Genomic DNA, 25,244 nt, shown 5'->3' on the forward strand with positions numbered 1-25,244 from the left:
CCTTAACAGTATTTTATTATTGATACATATGAGGTATTCTAATAAGGATGTTCAATTAAGAAAGTAGAGGGGCCGCTGCTCTAAGGTATCGGCTAAGATGGGCACCAACAGAATTTATTACCTGCACTGAGAACCGGGACAGAGTCCGTTCCGGCACCCGCTCTTGAGGGCTGGGGGAAGGCCCAGCATCCACAGTGAGCACCACTTCAGAAGAGGGTGAACGAAGAACAGACTTCAGACCGTGGGGTTTGCAGGGCCTTGGGGGTCACTAGTTTTAGTTTTGTAGACAGGGCCCAGAGAGAATTGACACAGTCACTTGGTGGCACAACTAGAATGCAGGTTTGTGACCCGGTGCAGGACTTGTTACATGGGGTCAACACTTTCCTGATGCTTCAGTTGTACTAGTTTCCACTTAATTATGTTTTAGCCTCACTTTTTAGCATCAAGAAGTATAAAAGGAGCAAGTTATGTCCAATTATTTGTTCTTTTTTAAAAAAATTTTTCTTCTAATGTTTATTCACTTTTGAGAGAGAGAGAGAGAGAGAGCGCGGGCACGAGCGAGGGAGGGGCAGAGAGTGAGGGAAACAGAATCTGAAGCAGGCCCCAGGCTCTGAGCCGTCAGCACAGAGCCCGACATGGGGCTGGAACCCACAAACTGTGGAATCATGGCCTGAGCCGAAGTCAGACGCTTAACCAACTGAGCCACCCAGGCACCCCAGTTTGTTCATTTTTTTTTTTTTTTTAAGTTTATTTATTTGGAGAGACAGAGCTGGAGAGGGGCAGAGTGAGAGAGGGAGAAAGAGAATCCGAGGCAGGCTCCGTGCTGTCAGTACAGAGCCCGATGCAGGGCTTGAGCTCATGAACTGTGAGATAGTGACCTGAGCTGAAACCAAGGGTCAGATGCTTAACTGACCAAGCCACCCAGGTGCCCCAGTTTGTTTATTTTCAATGTAATTTTGAATTTATTTATTTATTTAGTTTTTAGTTTTTAATGTTTATTATTTATTGAGAGAGAGAGAGAGCACAAGCAGGGGAGGGTTAGAGAGGGTTAGAGAGAGGGAGACACAGAATCCGAAGCAGCTCCAGGCACCGAGCTGTCAGCACAGAGCCCGATGCGGGACTCGAACTCATGAACTGTGAGATCATGACCTGGGCTGAAGTCGAATTGCTTAACTGACTGAGCCACCCAGGCACCCCTGTAATTTTGAAGTTAGAGGAAAGACACTTTTCCAGGTGAGCATTAAGGCATATCAAATGGGATTCATGTATTTATTTAACAAATGAGGTTCTAGAAAACAGCAATGAATAATTAGATAAAAATGCCTTTCTTCACAGAACTTGTGTTCTACTTGGGGAAAAGAGCAAGTTAACTGAGTGAGTGAATTTTCTAGAATGCTGGAAAGTGATAAACACTTTGGAGAGAAATGAAGCCGAGTGGGTGGAGGGGCGCACGTCGGACAGCACGCCCACATACGCCCACGGTATTGTGTAGGGTGGTCGCAGCTGGCCTGGCTGAGAAGATGACTGTTTGCAAAGACAGGAATCATGTGCCGGGACAGGCAAGATGAATATCCTGGGGAAGAGCATTCCAGAGACAGAGCCTCAGGGGTGAGGAGGGAACGTTCGAGGAATAGCCAGGAGGCCACTTGAAAGTGAGAGGGGCAGCAGTGAGCTCAGAGAGGGAATGGGTCAGGCTCTGAGGGCTTGTAGGCCATTGTGAAGACCAGCTCTTACTCAGCGTGGGAAGCCATTGGAGGCTTTGGGACAGAGGAGTGACATTACAGGAGTCACATTTTAAAAGGGCCTTCTGATTGTGTGGTGGAAATGGATGGAATGAGGACAAGTGTGGAAGCAAGAGTACAAGTAGGGGACAGTGAGAGTGTCTTCACGCCGGTGATTGTATCTGGGACTGTTAATCCGAACGCCCAGTGCAAACATGACCTAAACAACAGTTTACACTATTATTACTGTCTCATCCAGCCACTTCCCATCCACCCGCAGGCCCTCAAATTTGCTGGCAGTATGGTTGATGCTGACAAAGGGATGGGGAAGATCTGGAGCCTGCCTTACAGAAGCTTAGAGGCTAGACTCTAGGTACTAGGCAAATAGATGATCCGGAAATGAATGTGACAGCTAGAAGAACTGGGTATGGTGGGCATGCTGGAAACACAGCTTTCTGTCTACGCCCAGGGGATATATACGGGCAGGCACTGGAGTTCATGCAAGGGGAGAAGATCAGGCAGAAGAGGGAAGGCAAAATGTACGTAAGGAAGAACACAGCACATTCAGGAAAACCACAGGTGGACGGTGGGCCACAAGCGGAACTGTTGAGGTGTGTGCACCCCGTGAGCTCTTCAGAGAGTTCTCGGGGGAGCCGGGAGGACTCCTGGTCCACACAAGCTCCGGCCCGACCCCGGGCCTTGCTCTCCTTCTACACCCGGCACTGTTTCCGGATAGATGAATATAACCAGTACCTGCCTTTGGCAGATGCTGTCAATTCTTTGGGGTCCAGTCGCTGGAAAGATCAGAGTTTTGTTTAGCCTAATAACTGATTTTTTTTTTTAAACAGCATTACTGAGATATAATTTACATACCATATAATTTACCTGTTAGTGTATATAATTCAGTTATTTTTAGTAAACTCACCAAGTTGTGCATTTGTCCATCACTCTGAAAAGACCCCTTACGCCCATTTGCAGTCGGGCCCCTTCCAGCCCCCAGCTGTAGGCAATCATTTACTTCCTATCCCTGTAGATTTGCCTTTTCTGGACATTTTGTATAAGTATATTCATACAATATGTCGTGTTTTGTGTCTGACTTTGGTTTCTTGGCATCATGTTTTCAAGGTTCATCTATATTGTAGCATGTATTCGTACTTTGTTCAACAGCTTTTAATTGTTGAATGGTATTTAATTTTATGGATATACCACATTTTGTTGATCTGTTCACCAGTTGATGGCTGTTTGGATTCTTACTACTTTTTGGCTGTTAGGAATAATGTCCACTTTTTACCAGAAGGGCAGCCAGTGGGCAGATGGTTCTCTGTGATAAGCACAGAAGAGTAACCAACTTTGTCATTACAGTCTTGGTGTTCTTTTTTGCCCCTTTTGTAAGGCTGATTGATTAATGGATATTATTTGAGCCACTTAATAGCTGAGTGACTTTGCCCAGTTGCCTGCTTCCTTATCTGTAAAGTAGGGGGGTATTTATAGGTGTGGTACTTGGCGCAAGGTGTCGTTGTAAGGATTAAGTAATATTATAAAGAGGAGGATATATGCAAGGTAACAGTTGATTGGCCCTGTGCCTCCTCCCTCCCCCACCCCGCTACCTCTGGGTAAGTGGGTGGGACTGAGAAAGGGCATAAGGAACTGGCCTGCTTTGGGTGTTTAGTGCTCATTTTGGAGAGTTGCACGTTCAGGTCTTGGCCTGGGTGGACTTGGAGGCTGGAAGGCCTCCTAGACTGGGCCAGCTGGGGAGACCCACGGGAGAGTCGGGGGCAGGGGCCACAGCTGTAAGCCTTGCTGGCTGGCTGGGGCTGCGTGGCCCCGGAGGGGAACTGGGGTCTTGGTTTCGTCCCGCAGACAACCGTGAATGTTCTGGTGCCTGTCTCCCATTGATGAGTTGTATCTGGAAGAGAGAAGTGGCAGATTTAGGGATCTTTGGCTGGATTTGAGCCACAACGTGTTTTCTTTGGGCTCCTCAGACCCTTAAGATTCATTCAGTAAGTTGCGAGTGTTTAACATCTGGAGATGTGGTGTGCGCACGTGCGCTCTCTCTCTCTCACAAAATAAATAAATAAATGTTTAAAAAAACCTTTAAAAAAACTGAAAGGGGGCCCCCTGGGTGGCTTAGTCGGTTGAGCGTCTGACTCTTGATTTCAGCCCAGGTCATGATCTCACGGTTCGTGGGGCTCTGAGTCGGCCTCTAAGCCTCCTTGGGATTCTCTCTCTCCCTCTCTCTTGGCCCTTTCCCCTTGCTCTCTCTCTCTTTCTCAAGATAAATAAATAAACATTAAAAAAAAAAAAAAGCTTTTGAATCTGGAGATCTGACCACAGGGACCTTCTTACATGGTGTCAAGTGAGCAGAGCTTACGAGGTGGTCCCTTGCCCCTCTACACGCTGGCCTGGGTTTTTACCTCTTGTGTTTGCAACCACTGGTGTAGAGCTGTGCTGGCCAACAGCATAGCCGTGAGCCTCCTGTGGCTTATTTAAAATTAAATAACTTCATGTTTGTTTGTTTAATTTTTTTTTAAATGTTTTTATTTATTTTTGAGACAGAGAGAGACAGAGCACGAGCAGGGGAGGGGCAGAGAGAGAGGGAGACACAGAATCCGAAGCAGGCTCCAGGCTCTAAGCTGTCAACACAGAGCCTGACGCGGGGCTCGAACTCACGGACCGTGAGATCATGACCCGAGCCAAAGTCGGACGCTTAACTGACTGAGCCACCCAGGCGCCCCGAGTAACTTCATGTTCTAAGTAAAATTTAAAGTTCTGTTTCTCATTCACACTCCTATTTCAGTTGCTCTCTAGGCACGTGTGGCTAGCGGCTGCTGATCGATCGCACAGACACAGAACGTTTCTGTGACCCCTGAAAGTTGTAGTAGACTAGTTTAGATCTGTAGCTGTTACCAACTGCCTCTGTCTGTATTCAGACCTTGCCTCCTAGCCTCATCTGACCTATTGCGGCCCATGTGTAGAACCAAGTGGTTGGGTGGTGTGATGGCTCGAAGTTCCTTTCTAACAGTAAAATCCTTGTATATGGGCAACGACAGGTAACACGCGAGAACTTGGTTAGTCCCATTAATCTCTGGATTATTGATGTTTTAACAGACTTCCATCCTTTAACAGGCCGGAGGCCCTTCCAGAGGAATACCCAGTGACATTATCCTTGGGATGAGTGTCGCAGGGACTCCCTCGGTGACTACTTTGAAGGACAGCCAGTTTGGGTGAATAATTCTCCCATTCTATATGTCCGTACACAAAAGTCACTGACTTTATCATACTCTTTTTTGGTATTTGTGTTGTGCTGTTATTCTTGGGATTAAAAGTGAGTGCAGCGTAGAGTGCTAATGAACTTCTTCCTTACTTAATAAGGTTGCAACGTGGAGTCTTTTAAAATAACCAACAAATTTGTAGAAGTCAGCAGCCTGTAGCCCCACAGGGCACCAAGTGCATTATGTTAAAAATAGAGCTCATCTAGTATACAGTGTGTGTTCTCTTTGACCCAGCAGTTTGTCCTTTTCAGAATTTGTCCTAAGGAGATAGCCGTCCATGTGTGGAATTGGGCACCCATCACAGTATTGTTTGAAGTAATGAAAAATTCTAACCAACCCTGAGTGCCAGCATCGGTTTGGAAGATTGGATCAGTAGTTATGGTACTTGGATACAGTAGGGTATCAGATAGCCACTGAAAATGAGGGTATAGACCTTGTCTGTTCATTTAGGAAGACTTCGTGGCATATTGGTGGCATATTGAGTGAAACCGCCCCCCCCCATTTATGTAAAATTCACATGCAGATATGCTCCTGCAGAGATGTCCTGTGGGGACAGCCATCAAAGTGTTAATAAGGTTATTATCTAGTGATGGGATTTGGGGCAACCTTAGTTTCTTCTTCACACTTCTGGTCCTCTTTCCCCCTAGTAATCTAGGCTTGTTTCATTTTTGTTTGTTGGTTGGTTGGTTGGTTGGTTGGTTGGTTTCATTTTTTATTTTTTAACATGGTGCTCTCATCACTTACTGAGTACCTACTGTATTCCAGGCATTTTCTTAAGACTCTTCACCCTCAGGTGTATTCTTTAAGGTATTATTGTCGTGATCTTACTGATAAAGCATGTGAAGCCTGGAGACGGAGCCGTCCAGCTGGCCAGTAGGGTTGGTAGAGCAGGTATTGAGTCCCAGATCTGTGTGACAAAGCCCTGCACTTTATCCTGTTGTGGGCGCTGTCAGGGCAGCAGAGAAGTTTGAGCCAAGGCTCACCCGAGAGGTTTTCTGGTATAACTGGCAGAGAAGTACTGTGTCTTGCTTGAGGTCATACATAAGCTAGCTCAAGAGAGATGAGAAAGACAATAAACATGGGGTTCTGGATACTGGGAGTTTGTTCACAAATCTGAAGATGGTCTTGATGAAGTCAGGAGGCTTGGGTTTGTTTCCAGTTCAGCCACTGCTCAAACTTCGTGACTTTGGGTAAATCTTTTGGCAAACTCTTTGGTCTTTATTTTCCTCATTTGCAAATTCAGGATAGTATAGTCTGCATCTCAGGTTACTGTGAGATTATTCAGATTCACCCCAAAGTGCCTTAAAAACAATAAAGTACAACACGAGTGCAAAATATTATATTTACTGAAGCCAGTCCAGTCTTCTGAGGCTTAAGGAATGTAGTGGTCTTCCTACCTAGCTTGTCCCTTACGGACTTTTTTGGAGAAAAGAATTTAATATTTCATACAGATGTCACGCTCTAGGACGAAAACTGTGGTGGTTTCTGTTTTGGTGCTTTTTTTACTGGTGGTTTGGAAAGTAAGGGAGGCAGAGACTAGTCACAGACTTACAGGTCAAGGGGTCCAAGGAGCACTGCCACTTTTTTAGTTTTTAAACTTAATAAAAATTGCAAACTATCTGTAGAAAGTGCATGGAACACAAAGACACAGTTTTATAAGTTGTGATAAAACTAATAGTTGTTAACTGCCACTCTGGAACAGATGTAGAACATTGCCAGCGTTCCCCAAAGTAACCACTCTCCTGACTTTTATGGTAATCGCTTTTCTTTTCTTTTCCTTTCTTTTCTTTTCTTTTCTGTTCTTCTCTTCTCTTCTCTTCTCTTCTCTTCTCTTCTCTTCTCTTTCTTTTCTCTTTTCTTTTCTTTTCTTTTCTTTTCTTTTCTTTTCTTTTCTTTTCTTTTCTTTTCTTTTCTTTTCTGTCTTATCACCTAAATATGCACTTTAAAATTATAGTTTATGTTTGCTTGTTTTTGAACTTCATACAAAAGTTTCATTACTTAGTGTCTGGCCTTTTCACTCGTTGTTACGAGATTTATCTATACCATTGAGCATAGTTGTGATTCATTCATTTTTGTTCTTGGGTATGAAAACCACAACCATACATTCTACAGTAGATGGACACATGGATTTATAGATTTAGGCTATTATAAATAGTGTTGCTTTGATGAATTTTGTATATTTCACCTGTTATATATGTGCAGGTATGTCTATTGGGCATATTCCTAGTGGTGGAATTGCTGCAAATTTTGTAGATAATACCAGGGTGTTTTCTTTTCTTTTTAAATGTTTATTTATTTTGAGAGAGAGAGAGCACGTGTGTGCGGTGGGGGGGGGGGGGGCAGAGAGAGGGAGAGAGAGAAGCCCAAGCAGGCTCCACACTCAAAGCAGAGTCCGACACAGAGCTTGATGACACAGAGCTTGATACCATGATTGTGAGATCATGACCTGAGCCAAAATCAAGAATCGGAAGCTTAACTGACTGAGCCACCCAGGTGCCCCCAAAGATGTTTTCTGAAGTGTTGTTTGTACCAATTTACATTCCAACCAGCACGTATGAGAGTTTGCATGTTCTTGTCACACTTGGTATTGTCAGTCTTTAATTTTAGCCATTCTGGGGAGTATGTATCAGTGTCTCTTTATAATTTTACTTTCCATTTGTCTGATGATTAATGGAGGCTTAACAACTTTTCATATACTTCTGACCATTGCTGTCTTTTATGAAGTGTCTGTTCAGCTATTTTGCCCATTTTTGTTCTGGGTTGCCTATTGATTGGTTTGTAGAAGATCTCTATATATGTACTGTATATTCTGGAATCAGGCCTGTGGTTGCTTATTTGTTTTATAAATACCTTCTTTCAGTGTGACTTGCCTTTTACTTTCTTACAGTGTTTGATATGCCAAAGTTCTTAATTTTAGTTTGATCCAGTTCATCAGTCTTTTCCTTTAGGGTTTGTGTTTATTGTGCCCTGCTATTTTCTTATGTCAATTTCTAAAAGCTTTATGGTTTTGCCTTTCCACACTTACATCTGTTACTGGGAATTCATTTTTCTGTATGGTGTGAGGTAGGAGTCAGTTTCTTTCTTATTCCGTATATTCAGTTGACTCAGGGCATTTATTTAAAAGAACAACCCTGTTCTCACTGGTCTGTAGTACCCACTTTCTCATAAGTTAAGTGCCCATATATGTGTGAGTCTGTTTCTTTATTCTGTCCTTTTAATACAGTTTTTCTCTCCTTGACCTGATAGCACATTGCCTTAATCATTACCATTTTGTAATAAATCTTGATATCCAGTGGAAGCAAGTTTTATCACCTCTTGTCTCACCATTTACATTTCCGCATAGATTTTGGAATCAATTTGTGGACTTCTTAAAAAAAATACACAGTTGGAATTTTGAGTGAAATTTTACTGAATGTAGATCAATTGAGGAAAAATGAGAATTTCACTGTACTGAATATTCCAACCTATAGTTTATCTTTCCATTTATTTTAGTGCTCTTTAATTTTTTAAAATTGTTCCATAGCTTTTTGGGTAGATATTTATCTTGGCTAGCTTTATTCCAGGTGTTTATTTTTATGCAATTACATATGGAAACTTAAAAAAAATCCCTTTTTGGCTTGTTGGTATGGAAATGTAGTTGATTCTTTTATATATTGACTTTGGATTATTCAGTCTTGCTTAGCTAACTTTTTAATTTTATAATATACCTGTACATCTTCTAGATCTTCTATTTATATAGTTTCCATTAATAATGGCAGTTTTGCTTCTTTATGAGTTTTATACCTCCAGTTTTGTTTTTTTTTTCCCCTCAGTATTTCATCATGAAGTATGCTTGATTTGACACTTGGATCAAGATTTGGCTCTATCCACGTTTGGCTGTTTTGAATAATGCTGTTAGGAACATAGTTGTACAAGTATCTTTTGGAATCCTGCTTTCACTCCTTTTGAGTATATACCCAGAAGTGGAGTTGCTGGATCATATGGTAATTTTGTGTTTAATTATTTGAGGACCCACTGTATCATTTTCCATTGTTTTATATTCTTACCAGCAGTGTATCAAGAGTTCTGATGTCCCCATGTCCTCACCAGCACTTATTTTCTTTCTTTATTTTCGTTTTCATTTAAAAAGGATGTTTATTATTTATTTTGAGAGAGAGAGCAGGGGAGGGCAGAGAGAGAGAAGGGAAGGGGGGAGAGAGAATCCTAAGCAGGCTCTGCACTGCCAGCACAGAGCCTGATGCAGGGCTCAAACTCAGAAACCGTGAGATCATCACCAGAGCTGAAATCCAACCAACTGAGCCACCCAGGTGCCCCCTTTTGCTTGTTTTCTGTTTTTTTTTTTTAAGCAGGCTTTACTCACAACCTTGAGTTCATGACCTGATGTGAGATGCTGGATGCCTAACGGATTGAGCCACCCAGGCACCCCTCTTCCTCCCTTCCTCCTTTCCTCCCTTCTGTTATAATAGTGATCCAAATGGGTCACAGCTATTGCTTTTTACCTGCTGTTGCTGACTGTCCTTTTTGAACTCCATTTGAACTTATGTTCGTTCTTTTCTATTCTTTGTCTCTTACCTATTTTTTTTGAATATTTCATCCTTTTGCCTTTTCACTGTGGATTTCTTTCTGCAGACTTAGTGTCCAGTGTGCTTTTAAACCCATCCATTGAATACTGAATTTTGGATATTGTATTATTTGGTGCTTTTGAAAATTGATGTCACTTTTTAAAGTTCGTAATTTCTCTCCCCCAAATTTTAATCGTGTTTTATCTTCTTACGTATAGTAAGAATTACTATTATTATTATTATCATCATTATTATTATAAGTAAGCTTTATATCCAACATGGGGCTTGAACTCATGACTCTGAGATCAAGAATCACATGCTCTACTGACTGAGCCAGCCAGTTGCCCCAGAATTATTATTTTAATATCTAATTATTTTCACGCGCATAGTTCAGTGTGTCTGTGTTTCTGTCAGTTTTCATTTCTAGTTATCATGTGTGCCTGGTTATCTTTGGTTGTATTTTGGACATTGTATTTGCAAATTGTTTAAAGAAGTAAAATGAGGGGGTGCCTCAATGGCTTAATTGGTTAAGCGTTTGACTCTTGATCTTGCCTCACATCATGGTCTCACAGTTCATGAGTTCGAGCCCTGAGTCAGGCTCTGTGCTGATAGTGTGGAGCGTGCTTGGGATTCTCTGTCTTCCTTTCTCTCTGCCCCTCCCCAGCTTACATTTTCTCTCCCTAAAATAAATAAACATTAAAAAAAGAAGTAAATTGAAGACTAGATTGGATGATGTTCTCTTCATCCAGAAGTGCTTTGTGTTTTCATCTGCCCAGGGCTTTAGGGCACTACTAAGCCAAGATCATTTCCATCTGATGTCAAGGATTGCTATTTTTGGGGGCCACCCAGATTCTTAGAAGCTAATCTGTGGTTGTTTAGGCTGTTTTACTTTCAGTTCACTCTTCTAAGGTCTAGCCATTTGGATTTCTAACTCAAGTTGTAGGGGGCTATACAAGCCACCAACCTTTGGGGGCTCTGGAATCCAGTCTGTTCTCCTGGACCCAAATGGATATTGAGAGTGATTCTCAGTGTTTTGGTTGCCCCTTCCCGGTGTCTAAATGGCCTGAGGGCAGAAGCGGGGCATTTGCTGCAGGCTCCTCCCTCTGGATTTTACTTTATTTATGTTTCATGACCTGGTAACTACTCTTTGCCTTCTTAGTTCTTTGATGTTTCCAACCAGATGTTCTTTTATAATTTAGCTAGCAATTTTAGTTGTTTTCAGCATGAGGGTGAGTCTGAGTTACTTTGCAATTATTACCTGCTTTTAAAATCTTTTTTTTTTTTTAATGTGTATTTATTTTTGAGACAGAGGGAGACAGAACATGAGTTGGGGAAGGGCATAGAGAGAGGGAGACACAGAATCTGAAACAGGCTCCGGGCTCTGAGCTGTCAGCACAGAGCCCGATGCGGGGCTTGAACCCACGAACTGTGAGATCATGACCCAAGCCGAAGTCAGACGCTTAACCGACTGAGCCACCCAGGAGCACCTAAAAGCATGTTTTTAAAGTTGTAGGATAAAGGAATTGTGTTGGACCTTGAGAACTCCTCTGTTCTCATCTGTTCAATGAATTCATTACTAAGTTAGTCAAGTAGCTTGTGTTTTGTTTTTGCTTTTGGTAAAGTAGGGGTTGATTGACCACCCACCACGTACCCACTACTGTGCCGTGTGTGTGTGTGTGTGTGTGTGTGTGTGTGTGTGCGTGTAATGGAAAGTTTGAAAAAATAACAAGGCATAATATTCCTTACATGTTGTAAGGAGTTTAGTTGTGAAAACAAGCATAAACTCAGAAAATTGAATAGAATATTAAAGGAGGTGCTCAAAGGTAATGCAGAATCACTGGCTTAGTGAACACTAAGGCATTAAGTCCTGGGTGTGAGCCCGACCTCCTCCTTGCCTCTGCCCTCTCTCTCCCAGGCTGCCTTCCTCATGCTGGTCACTGTGCCCCCTGTTCCAGCCCCCTGTCACCCCTTCTTTGCCATTACAACTATTCAGGGGCTGTCCCATCGTCTCCAAGACGTATCTGAAGCCCTTGAGGAGCTGCTTCCCCTGCGACTTCTCGGCCCTGTCGTGTGCTTAAGCTGTCCCCATCGTGGCAGCCGTCTGTCTGCATGCTCGCTTCCCTTGGCCTGCTTCCTTTGGTGCAAGGCTGGTTTTTCAAAACTTAGCTTCACACCGCGTGACTTTTTCTGGGAAGCCTTCTTTGCTGTCTGAGTCCCTTGCTGTCGGGAATCACAAACCTCTGCTGGACCACTGGTCAGTGTCTGTTGCCCATGGTAATGGCAGTGACAGTGAGCTGGCTATAACAGCCAGCACCTGTGCGTGGTCTAGCCCTGACCATGCACCAAGCACTATTTCAAGCACTTGACATACACAAAGCAACCTATGAGGGAGCTGTTACTGTTGTCCCCATTTTACAGCTAGGAAACTGAGGTACAGAGAGGCTTCACGGCTAATAATTGTGGTCTTCCAGGCAGTGGCTTTATTCATGTATCCCCTTCTTCAGTAGGGAAATGGAAACACAGGAGCAAGGCCTGAGCTGCGAAGATAAATGTTTGTGGGTGACGATTCCCTTTCTTGCCTGCTGGGGCTGTGACTCAGGGTGAACTAGACAACTATATATGAACCCCCCCTCCCCCACCCTACCCCACTTCCTTCCCAAGTTTAGTTGTTGATCCTGTTCTGTCCTCTCCTGTCCTATTTCCCTGGGTCTTAGCTGCCAAGCCAGGCTTCTTGGGGAGTCTCTGGACTTCCCAGTCCATCTGGGCTAGACTTTTTGAAATTTACTCTGTAGGGTTTAGCTAGGCGTGATCTGGTCCAACCTACCAAGTAAACCTCCATCTTGGAAAGGATTGAAGTCTGTGCTCCCTCCAATTCTACAGGTAGCTTAACTGATGATACGTGCTGTGATATCTGACAGAATTTTGAATCCTTTGAATAAGGATTATTATACTTTAGTGTTGAATGAGTGACGAAGGGATGTGGTGAGAACTCGAAGGTGGCAACATTTAGTACTTCTGTAATGAATAATGCTCCCACCTCCAACAAGTTATGCAACCATACTCATGCTTAGGATTCATCAGGGAAAAGCCAATTCCGTTTAATTAATGGGCTGCTCTTTTAAAAATACAAGCATTAATGTTTGGCACAGTTTTGGATTTACAGGAAAATTACAGGATGGTACAGAGATTTCCAGTGTACCTCCCACTCAGACTCTCCGTTAATATTAACATTAGTACGGTATTGTTGTTATGATTAATAAAGCAATATTGATGCATTTTTATTAACTCAAGTCCAAAGTTTATTCAGAGTTCCTCACCCCCCCCCCCCCCCTGTCTTTTATCTGTTCCTGGATCCCACCCAGGGTACGGTACACACTACAGTTAGTTGTCATGTGTCCCCAGACTCCTTCTCTAGGTTAGGACAGTTTCTTGGACTTCCGTGTTTTTGATGACTTTATCAGTACTGGTCAGGCATATTGTAAGATGTCCCTCTATGGGAATTTGATGTTTTCCTCATGATTAAATGGGCTTATGGATTTTGAGGATGTAAAGTGTCATTTTAATCACACCATCACAAGCATAGATATGTCAACATGATTTGTGACTGTTGTTATTGACCCTGATCATCTGGTTGAGGTGATGTTTGTCAGGTTTCTCCACTGTAAAGTTATTCCCCTCTGCTTTCATACTGTACTCTTTGGAAGGAAGTCAGAGTGTAATACCTAATCCTCTTTAGCCCCGCGAGTAAAGCCACCATTTTAAAATGTATTGTACCATGACGTATTTAAAAAAGAAAAAATAATATCTCCAAGGTGCCAGCCCCTTTCATAGGGCATGTAGTAGACATGTTTGTGTCCTGATTAATGGGCAGTTTGAAGCAGTGAATTCCAAGCTGAATAGAAAAGCCTGCGGTCTTTGCTTTTTCAAGCTGCTGCGGGCAGGGGCAGGGGCAGACAGATGAGAATTCGGAATCATAATTATATTGCCTGATGTTAGGATTATTATCTTTGCCTCAGTCTTACGTGGTCCGTAAGATACTGGACTTCGTTTTTGTTTTTTGTTTTTTTTGTTTTTTTTTTTAAGAGAGGCAAACCATAAGATAGACTTTTTTTTAATGTTTATTTTTGAGAGAGAACGTGTGAGTGGAGGAGGGGCAGACACACACACACACACACACACACACACACACACACACACACACACACACAGAATCCAAGGCAGGCTCCAGCCTATCAGCACGGAGTCTGACACGGTGCTTGAACTCAAACAGCAAGATCATGGCCTGAAATCGGGCACTTAGCCGACTGAACCCCCTAGGTGCTCCTGGTTTGTTTTTAAAGCTCTTGTAACAAGGCAACACTGCTTTCTACGGAGCAGGGAGGCTTATATCCGATCATGTATTGAAGCACAGAAGCGGATTTCGTGAATTAAGCTTGCGTTTTGGGGAGCATTTATGGTCTACACCGATAGGTCTGTGAAGTGACCTTTGGTGCGGTTGAGTTGAATTAAATGTGAATGTTATTATGAAAGTGTAAAGAAACTAAGGAAACGAAAGGGGCAGGGAGCGAGCGCCGTTTGTAGGCTGAGAGGAGCGTTACAACCGGCAATGTACGTTCAACATAGCTCTCATTTGAACTCAAAAGTCGTGGAAAAGAGGTTTTTCGTTTTTCCAAAAATTGCACCAAGGTAAAGCAGAGCTCTAGCTGATGCGGGTGTGTTGTGCAGGCGTTAGCAGTACTGTCCTCACTATACGTTCATTGGACAGTAGCGCAACCCCAAGAAAAGGATGGTTGGCGAGAACTGTGCGTGCGCTGCTAGCAGGAAGCGCCAATACCGGGTTGGGTTGGGGTGACTAATTCTCAACTGGCCTTGCAGCCTGGTAGCTAGTGTCTCTTTATACTGAGCACAGCTTCCGAAGGAAACCACCAACTCCTTGTTCCCTGAGGCTTCTGAAGGTCGCGACGTGGCCGCTTAGTTTTACCCAGAAGGCCACGCGCCAGATGCGGGTAATTTGCATACGTATTCCTCGTCGGGGCGGGGCTGTAGGGGGCGGGGCAGCGGCGCCGGTTTACACGCTGGTCTGCTCGCGTTCTGCATACGGACCCGCCGTGGCTTTTTATTTCCTTTCAAGTGACCGGTTGTTTTCTGTTTAAGCTGTGAACAGCTCTTTGCGTACCACAGCAGCCCTCTTGATAACCAGTTTATTCTGCCGTCGACATGCACTCTCCGGGCTCACGGACGGCATTTGAGCCAGGAATGGGGGGGCATCCCGGCAGCTGGTGGGCGCGAGCTCAGGCCCCGAGGCCGGCAGCTAACGGGTTCCCGCTGTTTTCCCTTGCAGGTGGTTCTTCTCGGCATGGACATCCTGTCTGCGCTGGTCACCCGGCTGCAGGATCGGTTCAAGGCGCAGATTGGCACAGGTGAGCTGTGGGTAGGTGTGGAGCGGGCCCCCACATTCTCCACCGTCCAGCCCCCAGCCTTCCCTCCGTCTCCCCAGCGCCTCCACTTAGCTGTATCCAACCCTTAGAGCTGGAGCCCCCCACCTCCCGCTGTCCTAGCCAAACCCCCTCCCAGCCAACCAACCCTCGTCTCTCCTTCAGTCTCCCCCTGCTGGCGCGGCACCACTGCTCCCTCTCCCCTCCTGAGCTCACCCCACAACCGCTGGCCTCACCGCACCTGCTGGCATGTTCACTGTTTCTGGTTTTACCATACCTTTCCGCTGGCTTCTTTCTGTGTTCGTGTTTTCATACACAGTGTCACTGCCTGTTCTTTCTTCTACAGATTAGCTGTCACATTTTAGTGCCAACCAAATCATATTTGCCCCTTTTGAGGGGCATTGTGTTTTCTCACTTGGAGAAGGCCTGCAAATCTAATACGGTTATATTCTTTCCAGGTCATTATCGTTGGTGTTAGTGTGTTCCCTTTGATCGTAAATGTCACAAGTGCATGTTAAATGACCACTTTTTATTTTGGAGGGAAAACAGTATGTCAGAAAAATGAAATAAAAAATAAGCACAGGTTTCATTTTCGAGATGACACAGTCATTTCTCAATTCCTGACCTCTGGGATTTCATGGTAGTATAAGCACCAAGCAGCTCTGTTTGTACACACATTTCCTTATAGAACTTCTCCCTTTCAGTTGCTGCATGTGTATTTGTTATTATTATTATTACTATTTTTTTTGCTAACTTCCTGGTCAGCATGCTCTTTCAGACAAGGTCAAGAACTCTTTCCCACTCTGGCACTAACTGTCCATCTATAAATAAAAACTTCCCTTTTATTTATTTGTTTGTTTTTAAAAAACTTTTTTAAAAAATGTTTGTTTTTTTGAGAGAGAGAGAAACAGAGCTCGAGCAGAGGAGGGGCAGAGAGAGAAGGAGACATAGAATCCAAAGCAGGCTCCACGTTCTGAACTGTCAGCACAGAGTCCGACGAGGCTTAAACTGTGAAATCATGACCTGAGCCAAAGTCAGACGCTTAACTGACTGACCCACCCAGGCACCCCAAAACCTCCCTTACTTTTAGACAGTTCATATTTTATAGCATTATATTTTCCTCCTAAATTAACAGAATTATTCAGGGATAGCTCTCGTAAAAGAAAAGTTTATGGGAGAAGCAAAATAAGCTGATTTCTGTTAGGTGAATGCTCTTGGAGTGCTAGCAGGTGGCCCACACCTGGGTGTGTGGAGGATGGGTGGGGACCTTGACTCCCTCTAGAGCACGTGCATGTACATTATGTAGAATTCACAAGTGTAGATGAAAGAAGGATGGAGTCTTGAGTGCCCGCTCCTTTTACCTCCGGTGAATATGCTGGACCCCCTCCTTTACCTAGATTTCCATTCGTGTTGACTCTTTCCTGCCAGAATCTGCCACTGACATCCATTTTAATTTTTTGCCAGCTTAAAAATGTGTTGAGAGCTAGCTGGAGGAGGGTGGGCTAAGGAAGAAGACTGGTATAGGATGTCCGAGCAAAGGACTTCCGGATTCTCAGACCAGCTCCTGTGGATTTTAGTGAGGAAAGTAGAACCTTGCGGATCCATGGGTTTGGATTGGCGCACATCATTTAGGCCAGGATTTTGTCTTCCTGGGGATTGAAATACCCAGATGGTGACTGCAGGACCTGACCTCCCCCACCCCACCCCCCACCCCGCCCAGCCCCACCCCACCCCCACAGGCTTTCATTTGATGAATTTGCATTTTGATTTTCAGTGTTGCCAAGTTTAATAGACAGACTGGGAGATGCTAAAGACTCTGTGCGGGAGCAAGACCAGACTCTGCTGCTGAAGATCATGGATCAAGCTGCTAATCCCCAGGTAGGGCGGGGAGGTGCGTCTGCCTCACTCAGCATCCCTGGTGACTCCATATAAAAATAATTTCATTTAAAGCTGTTGTCTTTCACGTGAAAAATTCTGTAGCATTTAAGCCGCACCCGCACGCCCCCATACAGGATGGTTAAATAAGTAATAAGTAGCAAAGGGTATACTTTGAATAAATTAGTGGATTTAACATGAGTCTCGAGTGCTTGGTTGAATCCATTAGATTCTTGAGCTTGTGTAACTGACTCGGTTTCTCTGAAAAGAGGCGGTTGTGGTGTCTGGAGGGTCAGGAGCCGTGGCTGGAGCCCTCATTCCGATCTGCTAGTGAGCTGGGGCTGCGGGGACAGGTGGACAGAGAGACACAGCCCTGCCTTCCAGGCTTCAGTTGTGTCATGTTCAGGGGGTGGGGTGGGGCGGGGTGGTGGAGGGATCAGAAAAAGCCATCCAGAGAGGGTAGAACCCAGAATGTGTTACGAGGTGAATGGATGTGTGGCTTGCAGATACAGTGGGGACCACTGTTGTGGACCGGGAGAGCGGTAGGAGTATGTGATCTTTTGCATGCCACCCAAACCTCTCTTGGCTTTCATTTCCTCACCCACGAAACGGGGGCTGGTTACACCTTTGTTTCAGAGCTTTGGGGATAATCACATGCAGTTATATAAAGGAATGTGTTTGGAAAAGCTGTGTGTTGATATACGAATATAAGTCACTATTTTTCAGTGTGCTCTGGAGAGGACGAAATGGGTGAGTCGAGGCTGGGCTGACTTGGCACCTGCTGAGAGGTCCCTCTCCTGTTGGCCCTGTATTAAATGAAGGCTCCTCTTCTCCTCTCCTCTTCTGTCCTTTGTTGCCTACAGTATGTGTGGGACCGGATGCTGGGAGGCTTCAAGCACAAGAATTTCCGGACTCGGGAAGGCACGTGCCTCTGCCTTGTTGCCACACTCAATGCGTAAGTCTGGGTGGGGCCTAAGGGTTTCCCTGGCCAAGCATGTTTATTTTCGTTTTATTTTTTTTTAAGTTTATTTATTTATTTTTAGAGAGAGAGAGAGAGGAGGAGGGGTGGAGAGAGAGAAGGAGAGAAGAGAGAGAGAGAGGGAGGAGGGGGTAGAGAGGGAGAGAGAGAATCCCACGCGGGCTCTGCATGGAGCTTGAACCATGTGTTCGTGAGACCACAAGATCATGACCTGAGCTGAAATCAAGAGTCGGATGCTTAACCGACTGAGCCACCCAGGTGCCCCAGGTGCCCCAGGATTTTTATTTTTAACTTTGTGTTTTGAGATAACTATAGGTTTCAGGAGGTTGCAGAGAAACATCCTGGGAAGTTCCGTGGACCCCTCCCCATAGTCCTTCAGTGTTAACATCTTACATCTTGTGTAGCACAGTGCCAGCACCTGGAAACCAATCGATGCAGTGCACAGGGCTCCTACAGATTCCTCTGGTTACACACAGGCATGGTGGGTGCCGACCTGTCCATTTCTGTCACGTGTGTGGCTCTGGGGAGCCAGCCCTCCAGCAAGGTACAGACCTGCACAGCACCCCCGGCTCCCTCACGCTAGCCACCCCCGGCAACCACTAATCTCTTCGCCATCTCTGTGATTGTGTCGCTTCAAGAGTGTTATACAAATGGAATCATACAGAATGAGCATGTAACCCTTTGAGATTGACTTCTTCCACTGAACATAATTCTTTTGAGGTTGCGTATGGGGTATCGCCTACACAGCAGTTCCTTTCTTTTTATCGCCCAGCAGAATTCCACGCTACAGACTTAGCCACTCGCGTCACCATTCACCTGTTGAAGGCTATTTGAATAGTTTCTGCCTTCTGGCTAGTACAAATACAGGTGCTGTGAGCGTGTACGTACACGTCCCGCCATCAATATAAGCTTTCCTTTCTCTTGGATCAGTGTCCAAGAGGGCCATTGCTGGGTCGTTTGGTAGGTTTAATTTTAAAGAAGCTGCCAGACTTTTTTTAGTTTTAAAAGGAACTGCCAAACTGTTTTCCAGAGTCGTCTGTACCATTTTACATCCCCAGCAGCCAGTGTATGAACGATTTAGTTTCTTCGTACCTCTGTTAGCAGTGAATGTTCTCATTGTTTTTTATCTGACCCACGTTCTTAGGTGTATGGTGATATCTCACTGTAGTCTTAGTTTGTACTTTCCTAACGACGAGTGACATGGAATATTTTTTCATGTGCTTATTTGTAGGAGAGGCAAAGATTTTTAAAACAGAAAAGTTACACGTCACTCCTTCTGATTATAAAAGTGACACTGTATATGTCCGAAAACGTGCAACGGGAAGAAAATAATGATTACATACCTTTCTGCCACCTTCGTGCAATCACTGTCACCTCATGGCGCATTGTAGTCCAGCCTGTAAAGTTATATTATTTTCAAAAAGAAAACTGGGATGACATGTCACCTCGTAAAATTTTCCCCTTCTCATTACCCTTTTCAGTGCCGTTAAGTTTGCCCAAACGTGTCTGGAGTTTTTAAAAAAAGCATTTCTTGGTTTGGATCACAGTAGTTTCACTTCTGAGAATGTGCGCTAAGGAAGACATGAGCTTACCGGAGAGTTGTATTCGCAAGGGCTATTTGGGGCCGTGTCTGTGATGGTGGAAAGCGGTCAGGGACTTCAGTGCTGCCCAGCTGGGCGGTGTTCAGCTGGAACCCTCCGCGGCCACTGTGTCTTTCCGTCCAGCGGTCATCAACCGAACGTCAGCCTGGGCAGGTGGAGAGTTAAATGAGGACCCTCTAGGGACTTGCGGTTTCGTTGAGAACATGGAGTTGGGCAGAATAGGAAGTGCGTGATAGGATAATAACACAGGGCAGCCGTGTGGGAGGCAGGCAGTGCTGTGGGAAAGGCTGGCAGGCAGATCGGGGAGAGCCCTGAGTGCCAGGGAGAAGGTGCGTCAGCGAGCAGCACGGACGGCTTTGAACTCTGTGCAGAGGAGGCCTTTGTGGTGCGCCGATTTTGGAACCAGGTGGGCGGAAGATTGGAAGATGGGAAGGAGGGAGAGCCTAGGTGTGAGGGGGCGATAGGGCCCTGGGGAGGGAGAGGGAGGGGGGGAGCGTTTCTTCCCTTTGTTCTCACCAGCAGTAAAACACTCCTTTTGTTTTCAGCTCTGGAGCACACACTTTAACACTAAGCAAGATTGTGCCACATATATGTAACTTACTTGGAGACCCCAACAGCCAGGTGAGTATATTTTGGTGAGAAAGAAGTATCCTGCTTATAGACCATCAGGATGCATTTTGGTGTCCTGTGTATACCTGGTAGGCGGGTGGGACTTCATTCCTGTTTGTAATGCTCTGATTATCGTTCCAGATATTAGCATTAGAGCCCGTTAGCATTAATAAGGTATCACTGGTGAATGTGGTGGCCCCTCTGCTCTGTTCTGTGTGTGGCTGAGGCCTCACTGCCTGTGAAGTGACGTCCTCTGTGCCGGCCTCCAAGATAATGTTGCTGGAGTCACTCCCTCTCCAGCCAAGAGGGGGTGAGCTCGGGGGAGAGCGATCAGTGCTGATTGAAGTCAGATAGGGATTGACTCTTGGGGGAAGGGGGATTAGATGGAAAGGGCCTGAGCAGTATGTTCTGAGGGGATGGAAACTTCCCTTATTCTGTGTGGGTGGTGACCCCTTTAGTATATGTAGCTGCAAATTCCTTGATCCCGGACAAACTCTGGATGGTGTTTTATGTAAATCTTCCGTAAATTCAAAAACCAGACTCCAGAGCACCACCTCGTTTGTGTAAGGGAAGGAGAAGAGTTGGCAATCTGGGCAGTCACCAGGCAGGTCCCAGAACTTTCCAAGCCTGGGCTTCAGAAGTGCCAGTTTTCCCACCAGTCAGTTCTGTTTGTCACCGAGAGTCCTTTGTGTTACATTAGTTCGCTCGTACGGGCTCATCAGAAAAACACCTCAATAGATAAAGGGGCCGAAAATTGCAACAGTTCACCAAAGAAATACACGTGGTAAGCAGGCCTCTCATTTTAGGCTGTGACTGGTGATCGCTCACGTGCCCCCCAGAGAGGTCGTGCCAGCTTGTCCTCCACCTCCCACCCCACCCCTGCTCCAGCCCTCTCCCACTCTTCTGGCTTTGCCTTTTCTCACCTCCAGGCCTTCACTCCGCCACGCAGCGCTGCTTCCGTTCAGGTGCCCAGCCCCTCCTCTGGGCATGTGTGCTGACCTGCTGACCGCTCCCCCCGCCCTCACCTGCTTTCTTCTTGCCACTCCCTCCTTTGTCCAGCTTCACTGAAAGTATATGACACTGGAAGTGGGATTTTTGGATTTTTTTTTTTTTTTAAATGTTTGTTTATTTTGAGAGAGAGAGAGAAGGCATGCAAGCAGTGGAGGGGCAGAGAGAGAGAGAGAGAGAGAGAGAGAGAGAGAATCCCAAGCAGGCTCCACCCCATCAGCACAGAGTTCATCTGGGGAATTGAACTCAGGAACCTGTGAGACGGTGACCCGAGCCAAAATCAAGGGTCAGTTGCTTCACACGCTGAGCCACCCAGGCGCCCCTGGGATTTTTAGACGTTTTAATTTACTGAATCATGCTTTCTGTTTCAACATTAATTTGAAAAGAAACTTTAAAAAAAAAAAAAAAAGTTCTAAGTACCAAAATGGGTTATTTTGTCTTTTCTGTCTTTTTGGTTTTCTTTACATTTTTGTTTCCCGTGGGGAGAAAAGTCCATCATTGATCACTGCTATCACACGGTATCCTTTAGTCCAGCAGAAAAGCCAGCCTGGCTGGCGGAATTTCCTTGTTCCTAACTCAGGCGCTGCCACGGGTGACGTGGAATATGCGCGCTGGGCCTCCGGGACACCTGGCCCTGGGGCAGAATGAGGTTGGCGCTCAGTGGGCAGGTTTCGGCGGTCTGCCTCAGAGCCAGATAGAGCCACAGTGCTGAAACCACACTCGGGTGACCAGCTGCAGCCTCACGTCTGCCTTGGCAATGGCCATCTGCACCGTGCGCCCACAGACACGCACGGTCCACGTCTCCCAGAACCCTCCCGCCGGGAGACTTTAACCACCCGCTTCTCTGCACCGCCGCACTCCATCAGTCCTGCTCCTGGGGTGTGGGAGTATGCTGCAGGTGCCTGTGTTCTTGCCCTTACTTTAACCTTCACATCGGGCTTTCCTGCTGTGGGCCCCGCAGGTGGCCCGCCCCCTCTGTGTCCCAGTAAACAGTGGTCCAGTGAGGGAGGGTCATAGATCTGAAAGACCTCAGATTCCATAAAGCATTCAGCGTGGGCCTGCCAGGCAGCGTTTAATATATGGGGCTCTTGGAGTCCCAGCGGCCCCAGATGTCGGGGTTCCTTTTTTCTGGTGAGCCTAAGGGTGGGCAGAAGCCGTAGGGGACCCATTCGCTTGCGTGTACAAGTGAGCACTACGTTGTGCCTTCATCCTGAGCGAGTTACTTTTACAGAACTTGCTTCTCGTTTGGAGCACAGTACTTTGTAGTGCCACAGAAAACGTGTGTCTCTGTATCTCTTGCATCCGGGGTGCTTTAGACCCTCAAATGCTGTCTGACCCTGTAGCTTTGTGGGCCTGAGGAATGATGGTTTCGAAGGCTTAGCATGTTGGTTTCGAACGTGTAGATAGCTCCACTTCCACTAGCCATTGTGTTGTGTTTTGTACACACAGAGTGTGGGTCACAGACTGCTGGCCTGAAACCGAATTGCATTCTAACAGACTGGCATGTGTCTGTGTACACGTGTCTGCACAATGTTTTAGCTTTACATTTAGCATTTTAGTGTTTTTTTTCCTTAAATGTTTATTTTTGAGCGAGGGAGAGGGCGCACACACGTGACTGGGGAAGAGGCAGCGAGAGACGAAGACAGAGGAGCCAAAGCAGGCTCCACACTGTCAGCACAGAGCCCGACACGGTGCCCGAACTCACAAACCGTGCCATCACGACCTGAGCCAAAGTCGGGCGCTTAACCGACTGAGCCACCCAGGCGCCCCTAGAGTCTTGGTGTTTTTACATTTGTCGTATTTCCGACTTCCCTTGAGAGATGAGGAGATGTGACAGAGCTGCCCTGTATTCCTCCAAGGCTGGGTGATGGCAGCCTGTGTGCCCGACCCTCCATATTCCCTTCTCTCTCTGCCAGTGGGGCCCCGGCCGGTGCCATTTGTCGTTACACACCCACCCTGCTGCGCTCGGTTATCGTGCTCCCTGCCTGGGCCATGTAGGCACTTTAGCTGGGCATCTAGCAGGCACTCAAATCTGTTGAGTGAGTTTGTTACTTCCTGTGGCCTTCAAAGCAGCCTTCAGCTCACAGAGGAGAACTTTGGGACTAAAATAGTTTACGTATTTTATGCAGGATGACTCAGCCCCTAAAAGGCCAAGCAGGTACCCAGATCTACGTTGACTCTCAGGCTAGTATTTCCACTAAATCTGTTGATGGTCCAGACTTTCTAAGTAGGACAAGATCTTGCTTGCTCATTAAGGTGATTGGCTGTGAACAAATGCCATCGTTAGAAAGTGAGCCAAGCAATGTGCTTACTAGTGATCCTCAGGACACAGTGGCATTAACTATTTGTGTGATACATACGTGTCTCCATATAAAACTGCTGCCTGACATCAGAAGGTATTTCTTTTCCCAAATAAACTGATAGTCTGTTTTAGTCAGCTTGGGCCGCCATAGCAAAATACCATGGACCCGGTGGCCTGCACAGAAATTGATTTCTCACCGTTCTGAAGGCCGGTAGTTGGAGATCAGGGTGCCGGCGTGGTCTGGTTCTGGTGAGGGGCCTCTTCCGGGTGTGCAGACTGCTCCCGCCCTGTGTGCTCACCTGACCTCTTCGTACACGAGTGGAGAGTGGAGCCAGCTCGTGGATGTCTTTTCTTACGAAGACACCAATGCTGTTGTGCCAAGGCCCTACTCTTAGGACTTCATTTAACCTTAATTATCCTCTTACATAGGTTCTGTCTCTAAATGCAGTCATACTGAGGGTCGGGGCTTCAGCATACAGTGGGGGGTGGGGGGGGGGGACACACAGACATTCGGTCCATAGCATGAGGTTTCCCTTTTCCACCATAAAGGGAAAAGTTCTCAGTGAGGTTCCCTGTCCTGTAACACTGTTCAGGAGTAGTGTGCAGGATCGAGGACTGTACATTGTTCTTTGTGTCCCTACTTCCTTCCTCTGTCTTTTCTCTGTTATTTTGATTTTCATTGCTTGAGACCCAGTCCAAAATCATGTTGCTCCCCTGTCTGGGCCCGCTGGAGTAAGGACACATCTCCCCTCCTCCCCAACCCTCACAGGTTGGCCTTGGTTCCAGGGCACAGCATACTAAAAATTTTTTCCCCATGTTTTTATTTGCAAAATGTTCAATCTAAAGAAAAATGGTAGGGCCAGTAGTAACCTCCGTATTTACCAGTTAACGTTGGTTTTCTCTCTCTCCGTGTGCGTACACACACCCACTGCAGAAATGCACTCTTTTTTTCCTGAGCCATTTGAAAGTATCTTACACGTGTGATAGTTTGACGCTGAGATACTTCAGTGGGTATCTCTCAATAGCAAGGGTATTTTGTCATGCAACTGCCTGCTATTTTCTCATTCAAGAAATTTCAACATTGCTACAGTGATCATGTTTGACGGACAGACAGTCCACATTCAAATTTCCCTGTTTCTGTTTGTTTTCAATCTGTTCTGTTTCTTAAGCCTTGCTTATTGCTGCTTTCTGAGTTCATGTTTGTGTTTGGCCAGCCACTCACCTGCTCTTCCTGAAGCACGTGCCCTGCATCTCTGCTCTCATACCTTTGCACACAGGCTGTACCTTGTTTGGAACCTGTCTCATTCCGTCTTTACCTGGTAAAACGCTGGTCCCCAAGCACATTTTAAGTGGTTCCTTCCTCTTCCAGGAAATGTTTCTTGGTATCTTCTGTGTGCTTCCTCCCTTCCCTAAACTGTGGGAGCTCTTTGTACTCTTATATAATGTTCACAGTATCGTGCTCCGTATTAAATATAGAATTTATGGACTCCCCGTGACCCCCCAACCCCTGTCTCCTTTCAGGACTGTTAGCTTCTTGAATACAGGGCTCTGTGTAGACTTTACTACCCATTTTTGTTGCTCACTAAGTATTTATTTTATTGAGTTAAATCTAGAATGCTTTTTACATGGTATTTTGTTTTTTGTATAATTCACTTATTTGTAGTGTTTTCTGTTTGGGGAGGATGGTCTGAAAATTCTGGTTTCCTGACATCATCTGAAAGAATTGAAAGAACTAAGGGATGTGGACTTTACATGTCTACCGGGATGGGACCTGAATTTACTCACTGGAATTGTACAGCGACGTCAGCCTGTCAAACATGGCTCTGTCTAGTCAAATGTCTATAAGGGATTGTATCACAGTCACCTTGGTAGATCGGTGA

The 25,244-nt window shown here is 45.7% G+C and overlaps 1 protein-coding gene, 1 long non-coding RNA gene and 1 other non-coding gene across 15 annotated transcripts in view; 1 reads left to right on the forward strand and 2 right to left on the reverse strand.

Annotated features, from left to right (window-relative positions):
• The window catches only part of CLASP1 (cytoplasmic linker associated protein 1), a 272,320-nt gene that overhangs the window by 76,795 nt on the left and 170,281 nt on the right, over window positions 1–25,244 (forward strand). For all 13 annotated transcript variants that reach the window (XM_042994223.1, XM_042994217.1, XM_042994218.1 and 10 more), the window contains exons 3-6: window positions 14,897–14,975; window positions 16,765–16,868; window positions 17,729–17,820; window positions 19,991–20,066. In XM_042994223.1, coding sequence (XP_042850157.1) covers window positions 14,897–14,975; window positions 16,765–16,868; window positions 17,729–17,820; window positions 19,991–20,066 — 351 coding nt within the window. The remainder of the gene's footprint in view (window positions 1–14,896; window positions 14,976–16,764; window positions 16,869–17,728; window positions 17,821–19,990; window positions 20,067–25,244) is intronic.
• On the reverse strand, window positions 2,897–21,095 carry LOC122240872. The gene is made up of 4 exons (XR_006220612.1): window positions 20,978–21,095; window positions 19,437–19,590; window positions 19,188–19,241; window positions 2,897–3,627 (listed from the first exon to the last, which is right to left on the reverse strand). It is a non-coding gene; the product is annotated as an uncharacterized LOC122240872 (long non-coding RNA).
• LOC122241770 lies at window positions 14,221–14,346 on the reverse strand. The gene has a single exon (XR_006221993.1). It is a non-coding gene; the product is annotated as a U4atac minor spliceosomal RNA (small nuclear RNA).

Source organism: Panthera tigris, chromosome C1, assembly GCF_018350195.1.
Source record: "Panthera tigris isolate Pti1 chromosome C1, P.tigris_Pti1_mat1.1, whole genome shotgun sequence".
Lineage (NCBI taxonomy): Eukaryota > Metazoa > Chordata > Mammalia > Carnivora > Felidae > Panthera > Panthera tigris.